Raw genomic sequence first — 20139 nt, 5'->3', positions numbered from 1 at the left:
ACAACCTAAAACATCTTACCTGGGAATATTGAAGACTCATGTTAAAAGGAACCACCAGCTTTCATATTTTCTCATGTTCTGAGCAAGGAACTTAAACGTTAGCTTTCTTACCTGGCACATATTGCACTTTTACTTTCTTCTCCAACACTTTGTTTTTGCATTATTTAAACCAAATTGAACATGTTTCATTATTTATTTGAGGCTAAATTGATTTTATTGATGTATTATATTAAGTTAAAATAAGTGTTCATTCATTATTGTTGTAATTGTCATTATTACAAATACATTTTAAAAATCAGCTGATTAAACGGTATAGGCTTTTTTTGGTCCTCCAATAATCGGTATCGGTGTTGAAAAATCATAATTGTCGACCTCTAGACAGTAGTGGTCATATCAGTCCCCCCCAGTGACTCTGAACACAGGTAATGGAGATGTGACTCTTCATATGTATGATTATGATCACTACTATCATTATCATCAGAATGAAGATGATCTGATATTTAATTGAGCACCCATTACCAAGACTACTCAGAACAGGACCACTCTGAGCCTAGTGACCATGACTATAACCACAACCCCAACCCAACACTGTCCCTCTCGGCCATCTGTGTGAGGGGGGGGGGGGGGGGGGGGGGCTGGAGACCCAAGGGTGCGAGAGTGACACTTCACACAGTGACGCCTTCTTTCACTCTATCACCTCTGGCCAGATTGACCACTCAGTATGGATCCCTGAGAACAGTCACAGTCCACAGCCTTGGCCACAACTCACAACCGCAACTTTCTCAGGGATGACCACCTTAAAACCAACCAGCTCCACTTACATTCAGAAGGAACTAATTGTGCTCAGCTCAGAACACTGCAGTCTGTGATAAAGAGGCTACAGATGTTAATAGGGATGAGCAAATGACTTTCTAAGTTATATACATTTAATTTAGTATTAAAATACATGTTTTCCATGTTATCCAAAGCATTAGCCCATTTATTTTCCATATGTAAGTGCGATTAAAAATAGGGGAACTTCATACTGAACTTTTAGATGCATTTGAAGTGTTCTCCAAATCTAGAATGTAAATGAGCTTTGGTTTTGGTTAAATTCCCCCCATTTACGATTTAGTAACATTGGATTGCACTGCATGAATCACCTGCACTCCAGAGGTTCATTTATAATCAAACTGATGATAACCTTAGATGCTATAGGGCCAATGACCTTAGAGTTATTTGAAAGATGAATAGTACAAGCTGATGTCATGGATTGTGGATTGACCATTTTAAGAGAATAAATACATTATTTAAGATTTACATTTTATAATGTTAGTCAGACTGTTTTGTGATATTCATATTTGTATGTCTCTGTGGAAAGTTGGAAACAGATAAGGACACTATGACTTTGTAAATGGGGTGGTAAACGACCACAAAGTTTGAATGAAAAAGTACAATAAATAAAGTAAACTGAATAACAACGCACACGTCTCATGTTTCCACCCTCAGTTCATTATATAGGCCCAGTGTTAAATGTCGGTGTTTCTCCTCCCCATTCCTTGTCTGATGCCGGGGTGGAATCCAGTGTATTTTGTGTGTGTGTGGGAGGATACGAGATTCCAGCTAGGGTGGCAATGGAACGCTGACAAGAAAAGTTTTCTCTTGACTGGACAGACCAAAACGGACTCAATGGCGACCAAGGTATGATATATCACCTTGTAAGAGTTGTTTTCTTACCATTAATAATCTTTAAGTCAATACTTATCTGTTTATTATTTTGATATTTAGAATTTGTGATTCAAACGCACAGGAGACTGTAATCAAGTTTATTAGCTAGGGCGCCGGCTCTCACCTATAGGACTTTCGTGCAAACTGACATCAGCGCATGATGTACGATAAAGCGCTAACATATTAGAGCGTAACAAATCGAAACCAATTGAGCTATTATACTCTGGTAAATCATTAGCCTACATTATGCTCACTGGTCTTGTGGATTTCATTTTGACACGGAATTCGCAATCTGGGTGCCAGTTATTTTGGAGCAGTTGAGTGCCCTGTGCCTCGACATTCGGCGCAGAGTAATAGAAAGCACGGGGAATTAATCAGGTTCACGCACCCCTTTCTACGGAAACGCTGGAATGGGTACGCTTTTTTGTTAAGGAGGAACGTCTAATTTTGCGTGGCTATTTGAATATCTGAATTTATTGCATTGAAAATTGGTTTCTAGCCACCATTGATAGTAAAAGTTGACGCCTCACACATATAATAGGTGCAGTACAATGGGATTTAATGAGCCCAAAGTTCAGCTATGGATATGCAATGTATTACAAAAGGCTACCCGAGATGAATAGGAATAACGTTCTACAGCTTTGGCCAACACCCAGAAGGTAAATCTGTGAGCGCTGCCAGTGCAGACTGACAGGGTGTGTGCTACAACGCTTGAGTGGGATTGTTAAATGAATGAATCAGTCAGTCAACAATTAGTTTAATACAATTCTGCTGAAATATACACTAAGGGCACAAAACATTAGGAGAACCCCCTTTTGCCCTCAGAACAGCCTCAATTCACCTGGGCATGGGCTCTTCACGGTGTTGAAAGCGTTCCACATTGATGCTGGCCCATATTGACTCCCAATTCTTCACAGAGTTGTGTCAAATTGGCTGGATGTCCTTTTGGGTGGTGGACCATTCTTGATGCAGACGGGAACTGTTGTGTGTGAAAAACCCAGCAGCATTGTAGTTCTTGACACACTCAAACCGGTATGCCTGGCACCTACTACATACACCTAAATATTTGGAATTGCCCATTCACCCTCTAAATGGCACACACACACACAATCCATGTCTCAATTGTCCCAAAGCTTTAAAATCCTTCTTTAACCTGTCATATACACTAATTAAAGGGTGGTGGACCATTCTTGATGCAGACGGGAACTGTTGTGTGTGAAAAACCCAGCAGCATTGTAGTTCTTGACACACTCAAACCGGTATGCCTGGCACCTACTACATACACCTAAATATTTTGAATTGCCCATTCACCCTCTAAATGGCACACACACACACAATCCATGTCTCAATTGTCCCAAAGCTTTAAAATCCTTCTTTAACCCTTCATATACACTAATTAAAGTAGATTTAACCTCCGTGGGACAGTTGAGCTAATGTGCTCTAATGTGATTAGCATAAGGTTATAAGTAACAAGAACATTTCCCAGGGCATAGACATATCTGATATGGGCAGAAAGCTTAAATTCTTGTTAATCTAACTGCACTGTCCAATTTACAGTAGCTATTACAGTGAAAGAATACCATGCTATTGTTTGAGGAGAGTGCACAGTTGTGAACTTGAATGTATTAATAAACCAATTAGGCACATTTGGGCAGACTTGATGCAATATTTTTAACAGAAATGCAATGGTTCATTGGATCAGTCTAAAACGTTGTATATACACTGCTGCCATTTAGTGGTCAAAATCTAAATTACGCCTAAACTGGAATAATACATTGTGGCTTTTCTCTTGCATTTCAAAGATGATGGAAAAAAAATTCATGTTTTTTTCTTTGTATTATCTTTGACCAGATCTAATGTGTTATATTCTCCTACGTTAATTTCACATTTCCAAAAACATAAAGGTGTTTCCTTTCAAATGGTATCAAGAATATGCATCTCTTTGCTTCAGGTCCTGAGCTACAGGCAGTTAGATTTGGGCATGTCATTTTAGGCGAAAATTTAAAAAAAGAGTCTGATCCTTAAGAGGTTTTAACAGGTGACATCAATAAGGGACCATAGCTTTCACCTGGTCAGTCTCATGGAAAGAGCACATGGAAAGAGTTCCTAATGTTTTGTACACTCAGTGTATATGTAAACAAATTAAATACTTCAGAATCCTATACAATCAACCCTCAATTGAATTTTAGAATTGTACCAATTCTTTCTGAATCTGAGATTCTGCCATTAATGTTTTTCCCATGATGATACAGATATTGTGGCAGCTAAATCAACATTTGCTGAAATATCAAATAAATTAGGAAATGTCAGTAATAGCAGTTTAATTAATTACAACTTGGGGAACTCCATTCAAATGCGTCAAAAGTACAGGTCATTTTATCATAAGGGTGTGTCAAGCGACACGCCCTAAACAATGTCCATGACTAGCCCTGAGGCTTAACACATCTTGGTAATGTTCTTGGGTAAACATTATCCTAACAGTAGTGTGTGTGACACATATATGTTTTACTACCAGGTATGCACTGTGCAGGATACTGATCATAATGTGATTGCAAATGAGTAACTTATACTCATGATTAGGTTGTGTTATGCATAGTACAATTTATCTGTCATACACTATTAAAGTGTATACTTCCTTCAAATCTGCTCTTAATCTTTGTGTTATTCTCTCTCACACACCACAAGTACTCAGATCTGGAGTTGGCGTTGAACACCCTGGTAAGTCAGTTCCATGGTGCTGCAGCCAACAATGCCCCCACACTAACCACAGAGGAGTTCCAAACCCTGGTCTCCACACAGCTACCCACCCTTGACAAGGTAATATGAACCCACACAGTAAAGTACGACTCTGTTCCAATATGTTCCTTCCTTCCGGTAATCACTGATCTGACATGACTGAATTCAAGAAATCTGTGTAGTTTAACCCCGGCTTAAACCTATCCAGCCATGTTATATACATTTTTATCCCAAGGAAAGGATGAAGGAAGAATGCATTTGAACTATTGGGCCAGGGAGAGGTCCCTCATTTTGATTGATAAATTCTTCCCTTCTATGGCAACCCCTGAACAAATAGAAGTGCAATCCCAAAATGATCCCTTAGCAGTCTAATCTCTACCATCAGGCTGTGTGTTGCCTCCCCCTTGTGGATCTGAGAGGATTGGAATTAGGTTGTGGCTCCACCTAGTTCAACTGGATACATTGCGTTATTACATGCTTACATCTATCCAGCCATTACTGATTCATGGAGGGTGGATTGATGGGGTGTTTGGATGGCTCTATTTAAATATGGACCATAAATTATGTTATATTTTTCAACCCTTTTTTTTCAATATATATGTTTTTTTAAACAAAACATACACATGACAACATCACACAAACATCAACTACATCACACCTGCCCAGACCCACATGCTCATGCCGCCATCTCCAGCGCCCACACTCTCTGCCACATGGCCTCAAACGTTACCATTTCATTTCTCTGTCGCCCACACACTTTCAACATTGTGTTAACGACAAAGGATTGGTTGATTTACAGTTTAAGTGTATATTTTTTCAAGATGATTGACGAGAAAAGTATCGTCCAACCCATCGGCTATCCCACTGCACCCTCATATGCCAAGTCTTGAAATATGCTGCCAGACAGATTAAAAGTACATTTACATTGTAATACTTCTGACAGACAACTTTGTAACCCCGCCCATAACTTTTGGACTTTATGACTTTATACCCTTTCTTTCTAATAGACCTCAGGAGATGAACAAGGCTTGAGCCAACTGCTGCAGCAGATTGGAGTGAAGGATGGAAGGGGGGTCTCCTTTGAGAACTTTTGGAACTTAGTCCAGACACTGGCCACCATTCAATACGGACAGAGGAGCCAGGAGAAGACAATCAAGTGTAATTGCGTTCTACAGTGAGGAGCTGGTCAAACATTATCTTGGGAAACCTACCACTTAAGTTAAGGGAACAGTTTACTCCACCCAGAAAATCACACTTTAACCTGGGCCCCTCCACCCACCCCATCCTAGTATTCTAACTCCCTAACTCCTCCTCCCTGGCTGTTCACACCTGGTTGTTATGTGTCTGCCACAGAGAGGGTTAATAAAGTTGTAGGCCTATTGGATGGTTAAATGAAAGATTTACATTATAGTCTTCTATTTCATCTGCAATTACCCAACATTATTATTTCAACTTCATTTTTATGTCAGTTCTTATGGATAAGAGCATGCTATTTATGTTTTCATTATTTACATTTTTGTCACGCATATTAAAACCAACATGTCAAATGCAAAAATGACTAGAAATGAAACATAGTATGTGTGTTATGTTCATGATAATTGTATAACTTGTTGAATAAAACTTTACATTTTGTTACCTGTTTTGTGTTATTCATGCTTTTTTTCTATCATAAGTATAGGCTAGGCCAATATCATGGAAGCTATCAACTCTAGAATACAGTCTACTCCTTTATGTAGGTCTGACTCCACCTACTGACTCTGGATCTGATAATATGTCATTCCTAGAGCTAATGTCAGAATTAGAGGTAGAGTAATCTGATCAGTGGTTATGCGGCAACGTTTCGCTCAAAGTAACCGAACCAGAGAGTTTCTAAACCCAGAGGTGCAACATTGCGAGACTTCCGGGAAGGCTTGCTAAACAGACCAGGCCAAGCAGACCAGGCCTGGACTTTGGGTTTGAGAAGTCAATGGGCCGTGCTCGATAGGATCAAAACTGTAATGTATCGTGGCTAAATGGACTGATCTAAAAATAATAAAGAGTAGTTATTTATGATGGAAGGTGATTTGTAGATCAGTCAGTCGGCGGTCACCTGCAGTCTGCTGCAACTTTGAACAAGTCCAATGAGAAGTAAAACATTTCTTCTTAGTTGTTCATTTCCTCTAAAGGCACACATAAATTAGAGCCAATGTCTTAAGTTGTTGGACAATTTCTAACTCCAACATCGTGAAGGGGACAAACTGTCACATTTTCGTCAAAAACGAATTTATGTGGAAGCAGTGCCTTTGACGGCCTGCACATGCGTAGTTCGGCGCAAGACCAACGTTTACGTGATTCTGCGCATGAGTTTAGCTAGCCAACGTCGCCATGGACCTCGCCTAATGCAACCGTCGTGATCGGGAGAAGCAGTTTATGCCTAGCTGGACTATCTTTGACCAAACTTCTTCCGTTACAATGTTTTTTTTTAGTCTGGAAGAATATCCGGAGTAGCCTACCCTGGTTTAGAACCTGCCCAAGGTAAATACAAAAATAGTTTAACGGTTTTTATTCTCATTTTCGTGCGAACAATCATCAATAGAGGTAAGTCTCGCCTTAAATATACATACATTATGATTATGAATAGTAATGCATGTCTCGTTTTTCTCTCATTAAAAGCTATTTTATCCCGAATGACTCTTCCACACAGATGAACCATGGCGGGCAAAGCGGCGGTGACTTTCCGTTTGGGCCGAACGTAGTAAAAGAATCGGGAACCTATGGAAATTGTGTCCTCTGTGGGTTAACTTTAAACCACGAGCGATATCCCCAACTTCTTCCCTGTTTGCACTCTATATGTCAAGCATGCCTACCCCCAGACAATCCAGGGTTGCAGAAAGGTATGAAGCACTTTTGTTGAACACATTGGTGAATTTACTGTATCGAGCACTTGGAATAAGGACTGTTCTGACATTTTGGTCAAAAATGAGTTATTCACATAGCTAGTTAGAGTTGTTCTTGACTTTAGTTGGTGTCCTTCACAGCTCTTTAGATACAGCTCTTTAGATGGTCTTCACATGTGAGACCTCAGGTTATTGGAAAAAGTCCATTTACGACGGAAAAAAATAAATATATAGGAAGTTTTATTTGCACAAACAGCTTTGCTTTGAACTTGGTTTTATACGGTTCTATTTGCAATTCAATCACACAATGCTGGGTTTCCAATAAAAAAGGATGTAAAGTGATGTCGTGAAAGAGGAAGACATAACAAAACAGTTCTGAGATCTGGGACTCTCCATATTTAAAACTATACATTTTGATAAAAACAATAGTTCCATGTCCTTGATTATTCATATCATGGGTTCTGACGCTCTTTTGCAATTATTTTGATTTGTTTCACCACTTTTGTAGAATAATGACTGGCCACAACCTCTGCTCTTTATGGCAATAATAAGTAAATACTTGTACCTTGGATGATCCCTTAAATCCCCATTGGTGAGGTATCCCTGTTTTTATCTTGTTCTATATAGATATTGAAAGAATATTTCACTGAAAATACAAACTTACCAGATTGCATGGATAACTAGTAAGTAGTTTGCTTGCACTGGGCATCAAAGACCAGAACAATATACCAGTTTACTCATCCAGAGCTAAGCTTTAGCCATGTTGCTAGTTGTCCATGGTGTATTTGACATTTGAGTAAACTATTGCTTTAACAAATATATTTTTTATTTATTGTATTTTTTATTTCACCTTTATTTAACCAGGTAGGCTAGTTGAGAACACCTTTATTTAACCAGGTAGGCTAGTTGAGAACACCTTTATTTAACCAGGTAGGCTAGTTGAGAACACCTTTATTTAACCAGGTAGGCTAGTTGAGAACACCTTTATTTAACCAGGTAGGCTAGTTGAGAACAAGTTCTCATTTGCAACTGCGACCTGGTCAAGATAAAGCATAGCAGTGTGAGCAGACAACAAAGAGTTACACATGGAGTAAACAATTAACAAGTCAATAACACAGTAGAAAAAAAAGAGAGTCTGTATACATTGTGTGCAAAAAGGCATGAGGAGGTAGGCGAATAATTACAATTTTGCAGATTAACACTGGAGTGATAAATGATCAGATGGTCATGTGTAGGAAGATATACTGGTGTGCAAAAACCCAGAAAAGTAAATAAATATAAACAGTATGGGGATGAGGTAGGTAAAATTGGGTGGGCTATATACCGATAGACTATGTACAGCTGCAGCGATCGGTTAGCTGCTCAGATAGCAGATGTTTGAAGTTGGTGAGTGAGATAAAAGTCTCCAACTTCAGCGATTTTTGCAATTCGTTCCAGTCACAGGCAGCAGAGAACTGGAACGAAAGGCGGCCAAATGAGGTGTTGGCTTTAGGGATGATCAGTGAGATACACCTGCTGGAGCGTGTGCTACGGGTGGGTGTTGCCATCATGACCAGTGAACTGAGATAAGGCGGAGCTTTACCTAGCATGGACTTGTAGATGACCTGGAGCCAGTGGGTCTGGCGACGAATATGTAGCGAGGGCCAGCCGACTAGAGCATACAGGTCGCAGTGGTGGGTGGTATAAGGTGCTTTAGTGACAAAACGGATGGCACTGTGATAAACTGCATCCAGTTTGCTGAGTAGAGTGTTGGAAGCTATTTTGTAGATGACATCTACTAGGGTAAGTTTGGCGGCGTGAGTGAAGGAGGCTTTGTTGCGGAATAGAAAGCCGACTCTAGATTTGATTTTAGATTGGAGATGTTTGATATGAGTCTGGAAGGAGAGTTTACAGTCTAGCCAGACACCTAGGTACTTATAGATGTCCACATATTCTAGGTCGGAACAATCCAGGGTGGTGATGCTAGTCGGGCGTGCGGGTGCAGGCAGCGAACGGTTGAAAAGCATGCATTTGGTTTTACTAGCGTTTAAGAGCAGTTGGAGGCCACGGAAGGAGTGTTGTATGGCATTGAAGCTCGTTTGGAGGTTAGATAGCACAGTGTCCAAGGACGGGCCGGAAGTATACAGAATGGTGTCGTCTGCGTAGAGGTGGATCAGGGAATCGCCCGCAGCAAGAGCAACATCATTGATGTATACAGAGAAAAGAGTCGGCCCAAGAATTCAACCCTGTGGCACCCCCATAGAGACTGCCAGAGGACCGGACAGCATGCCCTCCGATTTGACACACTGAACTCTGTCTGCAAGGTAGTTGGTGAACCAGGCAAGGCAGTCATCAGAAAAACAGAGGCTACTGAGTCTGCCGATAAGAATATGGTGATTGACAGAGTCGAAAGCCTTGGCAAGGTCGATGAAGACGGCTGCACAGTACTGTCTTTTATCAATGGCGGTTATGATATCGTTTAGTACCTTGAGTGTGGCTGAGGTGCACCCGTGACCGGTTCGGAAACCAGATTGCACAGTGGAGAAGGTACGGTGGGATTCGAGATGGTCAGTGACCTGTTTGTTGACTTGGCTTTCGAAGACCTTAGATAGGCAGGGCAGGATGGATATAGGTCTTTAACAGTTTGGGTCCAGGGTGTCTCCCCCTTTGAAGAGGGGGATGACTGCGGCAGTGTTCCAATCCTTGGGGATCTTAGACGATATGAAAGAGAGGTTGAACAGGCTGGTAATAGGGGTTGCGACAATGGCGGCGGATAGTTTCAGATATAGAGGGTCCAGATTGTCAAGCCAAGCTGATTTGTACGGGTCCAGGTTTTGCAGCTCTTTCAGAACATCTGCTATCTGGATTTGGGTAAAGGAGAACCTGGAGAGGCTTGAGCGAGTAGCTGCGTGGGGGGCAGAGCTGTTGGCCGAGGTTGGAGTAGCCAGGAGGAAGGCATGGCCAGCCGTTGAGAAATGCTTGTTGAAGTTTTAGATAATCATGGATTTATCGGTGGTGACAGTGTTACCTAGCCTCAGTGCAGTGGGCAGCTGGGAGGAGGTGCTCTTGTTCTCCATGGACTTTACAGTGTCCCAGAACTTTTTGGAGTTCGAGCTACAGGATGCAAATTTCTGCCTGAAGAAGCTGGCCTTTGTTTTCCTGACTGACTGCATGTATTGGTTCTTGACTTCCCTGAACAGTTGCATATCGCGGGGACTAATTCGATGCTATTGCAGTCCGCCACAGGATGTTTTTGTGCTGGTCGAGGGCAGTCAGGTCTGGAGTGAACCAAGGGCTATATCTGTTCTTAGTTCTGCATTTTTTGAACGGAGCATGCTTATCTAAAATGGTGAGGAAGTTACTTTTAAAGAATGACCAGGCATCCTCAACTGACGGGATGAGGTCAATGTCCTTCCAGGATACCCGGGCCAGGTCGATTAGAAAGGCCTGCTCACAGAAGTGTTTTAGGGAGCGTTTGACAGTGATGAGGGGTGGTCGTTTGACTGCGGCTCCGTAGCGGATACAGGCAATGAGGCAGTGATCGCTGAGATCCTGGTTGAAGACAGCGGAGGTGTATTTGGAGGGCCAGTTGGTCAGGATGACGTCTATGAGGGTGCCCTTGTTTACAGATTTAGGGTTGTACCTGGTGGGTTCCTTGATGATTTGTGTGAGATTGAGGGCATCTAGCTTAGATTGTAGGACTGCCGGGGTGTTAAGCATATCCCAGTTTAGGTCACCTAACAGAACAAACTCTGAAGCTAGATGGGGGGCAATCAATTCACAAATGGTGTCCAGGGCACAGCTGGGAGCTGAGGGGGGTCGGCAGCAGGCGGCAACAGTGAGAGACTTATTTCTGGAGAGAGTCATTTTTAAAATTAGTAGTTGGAACTGTTTGGGTATGGACCTGGAAAGTATGACATTACTTTGCAGGCTATCTCTGCAGTAGACTGCAACTCCTCCCCCTTTGGCAGTTCTATCTTGACAGAAAATGTTATAGTTGGGTATGGTGAACATGAATGAATGTATTTATGTGGTTTGAAGGATGGAGGGGATACTCTTTATTTAACAAGTAAATGGCTTTTCTTTTGAAATTAAATTAATCTTATAATTCAGTGCCAGATAGAACCGTTTTATTCAACCCACATCCAACATATGAGAATGCTCAATATCTCATAACAAGACTTTTGGCAGATAGAACCTTATAATTCCAAGGTCACAGTATCATTATCTGGGGGAGAGGCTATTCAGAGAAACCCACAAGACAATCACACAGTGTTTTAGACAGGAAACACTGAGAATGGAAACGTTACAACATTACAACAATAGTCTATTTCTCTCTCTCTCCAGATCTCTCGATCTCTCCAGCATGTCCGTCCTGTGACCTGCCATTTAATATTCTGGAAGTCAAAGATAATCTCTTTATTAAGAACTCTTCCAACAAACTCTGGACTGGTAATGTCCAGGTGAGACACTTTGGGGGTTAATATGAATAACTCTATAATATTAACTCAGTCAATGATAGTGCTGTTCCCATAGCCTGTGAATGCCTTTACAAATTATGTGTATTCCATCATCACGTCTGTGACTGCAGTGTACCTGTTGTGAGGGGTTCGTGGCGAGTGGCTGGTGTGTGGAGTGTGGAGAGGCGCTGTGTTCGGAGTGTGTATCTGCACACAGGAGAGTGAAGGTGACGAAGGACCACACTATCCGGCTCCAACCCCCAACAGGTCTGTCCTAGAAAATCATCATCCAGAATTATATACCCTCAATACCATGCTATTGAGCATTATGGCTATTTTTTTCAGAGACTTCTACTCATGTAGAATTTGATTAAATTATCCACAGACATATCTTATCTGCTTAAAGATTTTTACAAACATCATACCATCTTATGCAAACACGTTGTAATATTCAAGTTATATTTTATTATCTGGTCACTACACGCACACAAAAGACCTGGGCCTCCCAAACATTGACTTAGAGGTCCGACTGAGCCAGACACAGTCATCAAACACTTGTTGATAATACCAGGACACTGAAATAGCATGTTCATATACTAGAATATATCATACTGTTGTATTCCCCTGCAGGAGTCTCTGCCCCCACAGTGTTTTGTTCCACACACAAACATGAGCCAATCAAGCTCTTCTGTTTGACCTGCGATCAGCTGACCTGTCGAGACTGCCAACTAATGGATCACAGGAACCACAGGTAAGTTTCCTGGCATATTGTAAATACAGTCACAGTATCATGGAATGTGAGGTGGGGCCTAGTTCAAATACTGTAGAAGAAGCATCCTTACCGACCTTGAAGTAGAGGAGGACAAGATGGATTTTTTAAGCATTTCAACAGGGCTGAAGTCTCTTCTCCTGTCCTCCTGAGTCTCCCCTTCCATTCCCATGCAGTTTCCAGTTCCTCCATGAGGCGATGGTCAGCCAGAAAGAGCAGCTTCAGTCCCTGGTGCAGAGAGTGAGGCAGCAGAGAGTTGCAGTGAAGCAGAGCCTTCTGGACATGGATGGCAGGTAATAACTGGTCAATTACACAGGAATGAAATTACTATATTGGTAGCCATGCTGGTTAAGTGTGCCTTGATTTCATGAATTCAAGTGTGCCTTGAATTATTTGCTTATTTGTGCTGTTCTTAACATAATTTGGACTTGATCGCCCTATTTGGTAAAAGACCTTCTGTATACCGCCCCTACTGTGTCACAACATAACTGATTGGCTCAAACACATTAATAAGGAAATACATTCTTTATTAACAAGGCACACCTTTTAATTTAAATGCATTCCAGGTGACTACCTCTTGAAGCTGGTTCAGAGAATATTAAGAGTGTGCAAAGCTGTTGTCGTGTCTTTACTATGATTATATTATATGACATGCTATTTTATCAAATCGATTACCTAACGTTTAATTGATTACGTGATTGAATTAAACCATGCAACAATTAAAAGACAACTAACTAATCAAGTCACAGAAATACATGAAAACAAACAGTAGATATTATACATTGGGTTGTTAACAACGATACAAAGAAAAGGGCCCTAGAGGGCAAAGCCGATATGACGGCTTGGTCGACAAAAGAAAGGGGTGTGCAGTTCAAGAGCGGGAAACTCATAGAGGATTACTACACTCATAGAAATTGCTAATACTTTACATGAACGACCGCTCATTCCAAAATAAATTGCAATTCATATTTACACCCGTATGTTGTTGTTGTCTTCTCTGTTGGAATCCTCGATCGTCCTGTAGGGTTCATCAGAGTCTCTGGGTTAACTTTCATTGAGGTCACAGTCTTTCGTGGTTGTAGGTGGTTAGAATGGATACTTCAGAGTACCATTCAGAAATGTTCTTATAGAATAGATGCTTCGGGGGGTGTATGTATTCTCGTCCTAGGTTTACGTAATTTCTAGCTGCATACTAGTAATTCGTGTCTAAGATTTGCTCTTATTCTGTAGGGATCGATAGTCTCAGAGTTGAATCATTTCCAGCCATGTAGCCAATGCTCCACGTGGTATAGTCTTGTCCTTTGATAGAGTTGTAGTTTAAACCACTTCACACACCAGCGTCACCCAGCATGTTTTGGTATTAGAAATTCAACCATTTGCAACCTTGGCTTACACCGGGGTTTGCATGGTCTGGTGTGAATTTCATCAGGAGTGGGTTTTATGCGTTTCAGTAGAAAAGGGCGGTCCATGACCCTGACGTAATGTCTATGCTCACGTGGGCGTGGCCACTGACTAGTTAATCTCTCTATGAAATTCCATACTCTCATTTAGAAGGTTAACATTACATTTAATCTTTTCACAAATAGTTTCATGTTTAATCACATACGTTTCACAATATTTTGATGTAAACCTGACAGCTAGGAAATGTACACTTTAAGAGAGATAGTTGCTGTCCTTCATGAGATCACCAAATGAAACACACTCGTCATAACTGTCCCTTAAGTGTCCACGGACCCTTCCCACATTCTCAAAAGTAGAGATATTGTTTAATTCTCCCATTTTGGGGATTTAGGAGTTTGGCTAAGTAAAGTCCTTTGTTCTCTCTCTGTGCTCTCCCTCTCTTTCTGCATGACCAGGGGGAGAGCATCTCAGCCAGGAATTTATGACCTGAGATAATAAATCCTGGGTTTAGGAGAGAGAGTGAGGGTGGGGGGCACGTTCTATACCCAGAAAGGGCCACGTCATGACACTGTTCTCAAGGCAAGGGGTGGCTACTTTGAAGAATCTCAAATAAAAATATATTTTGATTTGTTTAACACTTTCTTTGGTTACTACGTGATTCCATATGTGTTATTTCATAGTTTTAATGTCTTCACTATTATTCTACAATGTATAAAATAGTACAAATAAAGAAACCTTTGAATGAGTAGGTGTGTCCAAACTTTTGACTGGTACTGCATATATCAAAAGGGATGCAAAAGCCAATTAATTTCATGGAAAGACCCACATGTTCTCTCCCACTCGCAGATTGCTAGACATAACACAACTCAAGTCAAAGCTGAGGGAGAGCCTGAAGAGAATGCTTCTTGCCACTGTTCAACTCTTGAAATCGAGAGCCATGTCGCTCTACAGCAACATAGAGGTATTTCAGCTATACAAGACTAACACAATGCATGAAAGCTAAAGAAGGTGTGTGTGTGCGCATACGTGTATGTGATTTGACTCAGTTTGAGTCGATAAAATGCTTGCTCATGTCTACCTAGACGATGTGTAATGCCGAGGTGGCAGGGATCGAGACGAGACGGAGTGCGCTAAACAGACTGGGGCAGAGGCAGGAGTATGTTGCTGACTTTGCTGAGAAAGCCCTGAATGTGGAGGACTTCTTTGCCCTGCTCTCCTGCAAAGGGCAGGTAGGAACCCACTTGTTCTGCCTGTACAAAGCTGCTCACACATTTCTTTGTTTTTCTTTTTGTTTATATGAGAGTGCCTTCTCCCCCAAAGACACTTCATTCTGAATTGAGTTGCCAATTTCTCTTTGAATTGAACTTGGATTGGCCATCCCCCACATGAAGCAGAATTTGAATTGAATTTGAATGAAAGAAAGTAGAATAGAATTCTATAAAATTCAGTGAAATTCAAATGGCTTATTTTTCCAACCAATCACCATAGAAATGTTTATTTTGACATAATGTATGGTTACCAATATCACGTAGCATAAGGTTGAACATTTTCATTTTTAAAACTCATTCTCCTAAAACCATTTAAAATTATTACTGTGGTCTGGAAATATTCTAAAATCATGTTGTGGGTTTTCTATAATAATTCATCATTCCCTTAATGTTTTTAAATATCAGAATACATTTCCCAGAATGCATTAGGTCAAACACTGCAGTATGAAAGGGAATAATCTAACATCTCATGACAAATATTTGAAATGGTATGTGTGTATTATTTGCATCAATAAGTGGCATATCCTTCTTGATAAAATATTTGTCAAATGAATGATACTTTCATGTTTTAAGTCTTAGTTCAATTGGTTTGAATTAAATGTTATGTCCTTCAATTAAAATTCAATTCAAATGTTTGCTTTCTGTGTGGTGTGGCAAATTCAATTGTATTGTTCGAAATTGAATTAAATTCCAAATTGACCCCAATTTTGCGTCACAAACATTACCACATCAACACACGTGCATAACCCTATGGACACATGCTCCTCTCACTCCACAGATTGGGTCCCAGTTACAGCATCTCTTGACTCAGAGTACTGAGCCCCCGGGGACCATGCTTAATTTGCAGCTGGTGATTACTGATGACTTCAAGAAACAAATAGCTTCCTTTGGTAAATCAAGATACTCAATCTCATATTCATGTAGGCTTTGATGGCTTGGATCTTAACAAAATCCTTAGATTAAATCAGGAAAAAAATGTTTTAGCATTGATTACCACATAACGATGTGGTAGTCCAGTATTGCCCATTTTAGTGTTCTTAAAATAACATGTCAAAATCGACCCAAGGAATTTTTTCAATGGGAATGGGACCCCAGGACGCAAGCTTGAGACTGTTTGGTCGTGACCATCGCATTTATAACATCGCTCCTACAATAGTATTATTTTTCTTCCTTTTTTCCAGGTAAACTTTTGGGTGATATTGTTCCCTTTGCCCAATCACATGTTAGTCAAGACAACCCCTTGGAAAACCAAGAAAGACCCAATGCTCCCTCTGGCCAGACCTCTTCCAGTGCTCAAAACATGTCCATCCATTCTGTTCCACCTAACCCTGTCTTCCAGCACCCACGCCCCTCTTACACTGCCCCATCCAACCCCCACAGTCAGCCCTCAACTTCCCAGCCCTCTACCTCCCGTGCGCCTCCTCCTTATCGCTCCCTGCCTGTCCACACCCCTTCAAACCTTCCATTGAGCCATCCTGTGACGCCCCAGCCCTGCCCATCTACACTAGCACCATCTCACCTCTCCCTGAATATACATAATTCACCATTCTGTCTTCCATCGAACCCTGCCCAGCCATCACTTGTCCCTGCACTTCATGTCCAATCAGCGTTGGTCCCCACAAACCATGCCCAGCTATCCCCTGTTCAGCCTCCAACTTCCCCATCTCTCCAACCACTGATCGAAGCCACACCGAGACTTTATGGTATGTTCAAGGCAACTCCTCCACCTGGACCTGGACGATCTCGGAGAGGTAAGGATGGAAAGTCCTGGACGTTCCACTCATACTCACCTGTAGAGATCTGCCTCCCACCTTCTGGCTCCCCCTCTCCTGCAGCCGTAGCTCAGCATCAGAATAGGAACTTTCCAGAATCGCAGCTACTGTGGATCCTCCATCAGCCTCCCTCTGTAAACCCCATCCCTGTCCTCCCGGTTAAAGCACTAGCAGACTCCCCCTGTGATAGAAGCCTGCCTCCTACTGGTCTGGCAGACCTTGACCTAAACTCTCAGGCCAGGGAGAACGAGCCTACTTCTACTGTCACTGAATTGGAGACTGACACAGAGGCAGACAGTGCTATCGAGTTGGAGGTCCCGTCAGCCTGGGGTGATAGAAAGGCAGCTGCCTGCTCGGACAGTACTTCTTCAGATCTGCCTTTCACAGGGACTTTGTCTACTGAGAGGACCTCTAATCATCTCTCTCACAGTGTCTTAACCCACACCCACCACCCCAAAGAAGAAACTGACATGGACCCTAACAGTAAACCCTATTCTGTGGGTAGGACCCGTACTGCCCCCCACAACAATAAAAAGATGGCTTATGACCAACAACATGAGGACACTAAGGCTATCAGGTCACTTCATCGGCATGTGAATAACTGGAGAACTGAGCTGCCAACACGCATTAGATTACTACTGGAGGGCCCCTCTCCAAGCCCCAACAGGACAGGTTTGGTGGAGGGCCCCTCTCTAAACCCCACCAGGACAGGTTTGGTGGTGGCCACTGAAATGCCAACCAGGCAACCCAATAACACCGAGCCACCGAGCTTGACCAATGGCAACAATGTTAACAACTCAAGGTACTGGCAACCAAGGGTCTTGATGTTTCGGCTACCCATCTCCACCCCCACTCCTGGAGGCGCTCTTCCTCAGTTCCTGCTCGTCCAAGGGGCCAGCAAAGATGAGATTATTCTGCAAGAGATTGCAGAAGACCACCAGGTAAGCACGTTGCTGCACTACATGTTTTGTTTCTGATTTAAAGTGTCGGTTAAGGTTAGTGATAAAGCACTTTACATTGTCATTTTTAGCTTAGTAAGATAGTGATGATGATCTATCCCCTCCGCTGTTGTTGCAGTCCCATGGCGATGACATCACACCACCAGAGTCAGACAACCTCCTCTGGACTAAGGCCCTGTCCTCCCCAGAGAGTCCCCCACTGCTCCAGTATGTGACCTGTGCGGCCTGCCACACTGTTGGCGGTTCGCTATTCTGTGTGGAGTGTGGGAGGGGCTACCACCAAGATTGTCATATCCCACCCATTGGTCCTTCCTTCTGGTAATCTCCCTAAAGAATTACAGTACTAGTTTCTGTGTAAAGTTCCAGTTTGGTGGAGTTGATATGGAGGGAATATGCTAGTCTGAGTTCCTCGTGTTAAAGCTGTGTGCTGTCTGTTTCCCTCTCTGGTAGGGAGGAGTGGAAGTGTTCACTTTGTCAGGACCTGGCCGACACCACAGACCCCTACAGTGATGACAGGCACAGGACTATGTGCCTCAGCCTAGCAGACCAGAGGGTACGATTCACCCCGTTGTAGATTTGAATTTGGATCCTCCTGCTGAGTTGGATAACATTTTTAAATTGAACTTTTGGACCTGTAACTTCTTAGATTCAATGCTGGCATTAACCATATCTTATTTTCTTTGCTAACAGAAATGTGAGCATCTCCTACTCTTTCTAAGGTGTGAGAATGACAGAAACATCCTTTGCAGCATGGCTGAGGTGTGTATGAAAATATATTAAAAACAAGTTTTATTTTTATGATGAGTCTGTCCTGACCAAAATGGCATATTGTAACTCACTGGCATTAGTGATATTTGTAAATAATCTTATCTTTTGCTATTATTTAGCACATTTCAAATGAGAGCTCTCATACTTTTATCTCTTCAGCCCCCCTCAGATTCAATATGTCTTGACTCCATACATGGAAGGCTGCTACAACATCGATCACCCCCTTACCGTACCCCCTCCGAATTTGTCTCTGACGTCTGGGTCCTTTTCGACACCATGTTGATGAACTCAAAGGTTGTCACATATTTTAAAATGTAATTTATATAGTAAAAATGTCATTACCGAAAGCATTTTCTAAACTTAACTGAGAATTTACAGACAAAAATACCAGACAAATTACATTGAATGTGCATTTGTTATTATCTCAAAGGACCAGGAGTTGGTTGTCACGCTACAGGGCAGCTTTCAGAGGAAGTTAGGTGAAGTGTTTGGGACAGCTCTCCACCCCTCCCTCCTCAGGCACCCCAACAGCAGCTGGACTGAGACTGGGGAACCTGAGGAACCAACGGCTGCAGAGTCTCTGAAGAGGATGAGGGAGTTGCTGAATATGACCAAAGTGCCAAAATCTAAGAAACATCACTCCCAGGTCAGAGTTGAAACAGATGAAAATTAAACTAATGTGAAAAAAATAAAAAAAGATGCAGACTGAATAATTGCCATTGAAGTGGAGTCTCAGAAATGCTATGTTAGTCAATTATATACAACTGACATTGCACTTTGTTTCATTAAATTAAAAACAAAAGGGATTGTGTGTGTGACTTTGTTTTTGCACATTTGTACCAACTATGCAATAAGGTAGCCTTTTGTACTGTGCACTAGTATATCAAATATTCTATGTATGCCTGTGTTTCAAACGTGCTAAAGTTGGCCTAGATGAAAGGTGCACTGCATGAGCATAAGGCTGCCAAAGATTCAACCAATGTTCTTGGCGATGCTGATACAACGCCACCAGATGGCGCCTGAGTAAAAGCACACTGATCAGGGGTGAACAACTTCTGACTGTCCTCTAGGGCTGCATTCCTGGCTGTTTTTTATTTTTATTTTCTCCTAACTGATAAATTAGTACACACCCTGGGGAATCAGTGATATTAACTGTCAATGGTGTGTGCAATGCACACATTTGCCTTTCCAGAGTTAAGGCAGTTTAAATCAAACTGTTTATAAAATGATTTGGTTAGTGATTCACATTTCTCTGATACGTTCATATTTTCAGTAGTTTTGTGTATAGGGGATTTACCAATTGATCAAAGTTATGAAAAATGTTGAATGTAATATTTTAACCAACCTGAAACAGTTAATTTAATTATCACAAGAAGACTAGCCATCATGATCACATAACTGAATGAGCTCTATTATCAACTCACACGTAGGCAATACAGTCAGC

General features: G+C 41.8%; 2 protein-coding genes across 4 annotated transcripts; both read left to right on the top strand.

Annotated features, from left to right (window-relative positions):
- Positions 1-1537: 1537 nt before the first annotated feature.
- Positions 1538-6082, top strand: LOC109901451 (uncharacterized). 2 transcript variants are annotated; one of them, XM_031786887.1, is made up of 3 exons: positions 1538-1697; positions 4393-4524; positions 5451-6082. In XM_031786887.1, the coding sequence occupies exons 1-3, from the start codon at positions 1683-1685 to the stop codon at positions 5619-5621; spliced, it is 318 nt and encodes a 105-aa protein (XP_031642747.1). In that variant the 5' UTR covers positions 1538-1682; the 3' UTR covers positions 5622-6082. The 2 variants fall into 2 exon arrangements, with proteins under 2 accessions (XP_031642747.1, XP_020353039.2); XM_020497450.2 differs by having other exon boundaries at positions 1543-1680.
- Positions 6083-6783: 701 nt separating this feature from the next.
- Positions 6784-19501, top strand: LOC109901937 (transcription intermediary factor 1-beta). Of its 2 annotated transcripts, none has more exons than XM_031786886.1 (15): positions 6784-6957; positions 7127-7316; positions 11646-11761; positions 11890-12025; positions 12389-12509; positions 12704-12820; positions 14775-14889; positions 15011-15157; positions 15975-16086; positions 16378-17909; positions 18046-18245; positions 18378-18480; positions 18618-18686; positions 18855-18989; positions 19126-19501. In XM_031786886.1, the coding sequence occupies exons 2-15, from the start codon at positions 7127-7129 to the stop codon at positions 19366-19368; spliced, it is 3336 nt and encodes a 1111-aa protein (XP_031642746.1). In that variant the 5' UTR covers positions 6784-6957; the 3' UTR covers positions 19369-19501. The 2 variants fall into 2 exon arrangements, with proteins under 2 accessions (XP_031642746.1, XP_031642745.1); XM_031786885.1 differs by having other exon boundaries at positions 6784-7020.
- The last annotated feature ends 638 nt before the right edge of the window (positions 19502-20139 follow it).

Source organism: Oncorhynchus kisutch, linkage group LG13, assembly GCF_002021735.2.
Source record: "Oncorhynchus kisutch isolate 150728-3 linkage group LG13, Okis_V2, whole genome shotgun sequence".
Classification (NCBI taxonomy): Eukaryota; Metazoa; Chordata; class Actinopteri; order Salmoniformes; family Salmonidae; genus Oncorhynchus; species Oncorhynchus kisutch.
The sequence above is the reverse complement of the archived record's forward strand: the minus strand, read 5'-3'. Positions and strand labels throughout refer to the sequence as shown.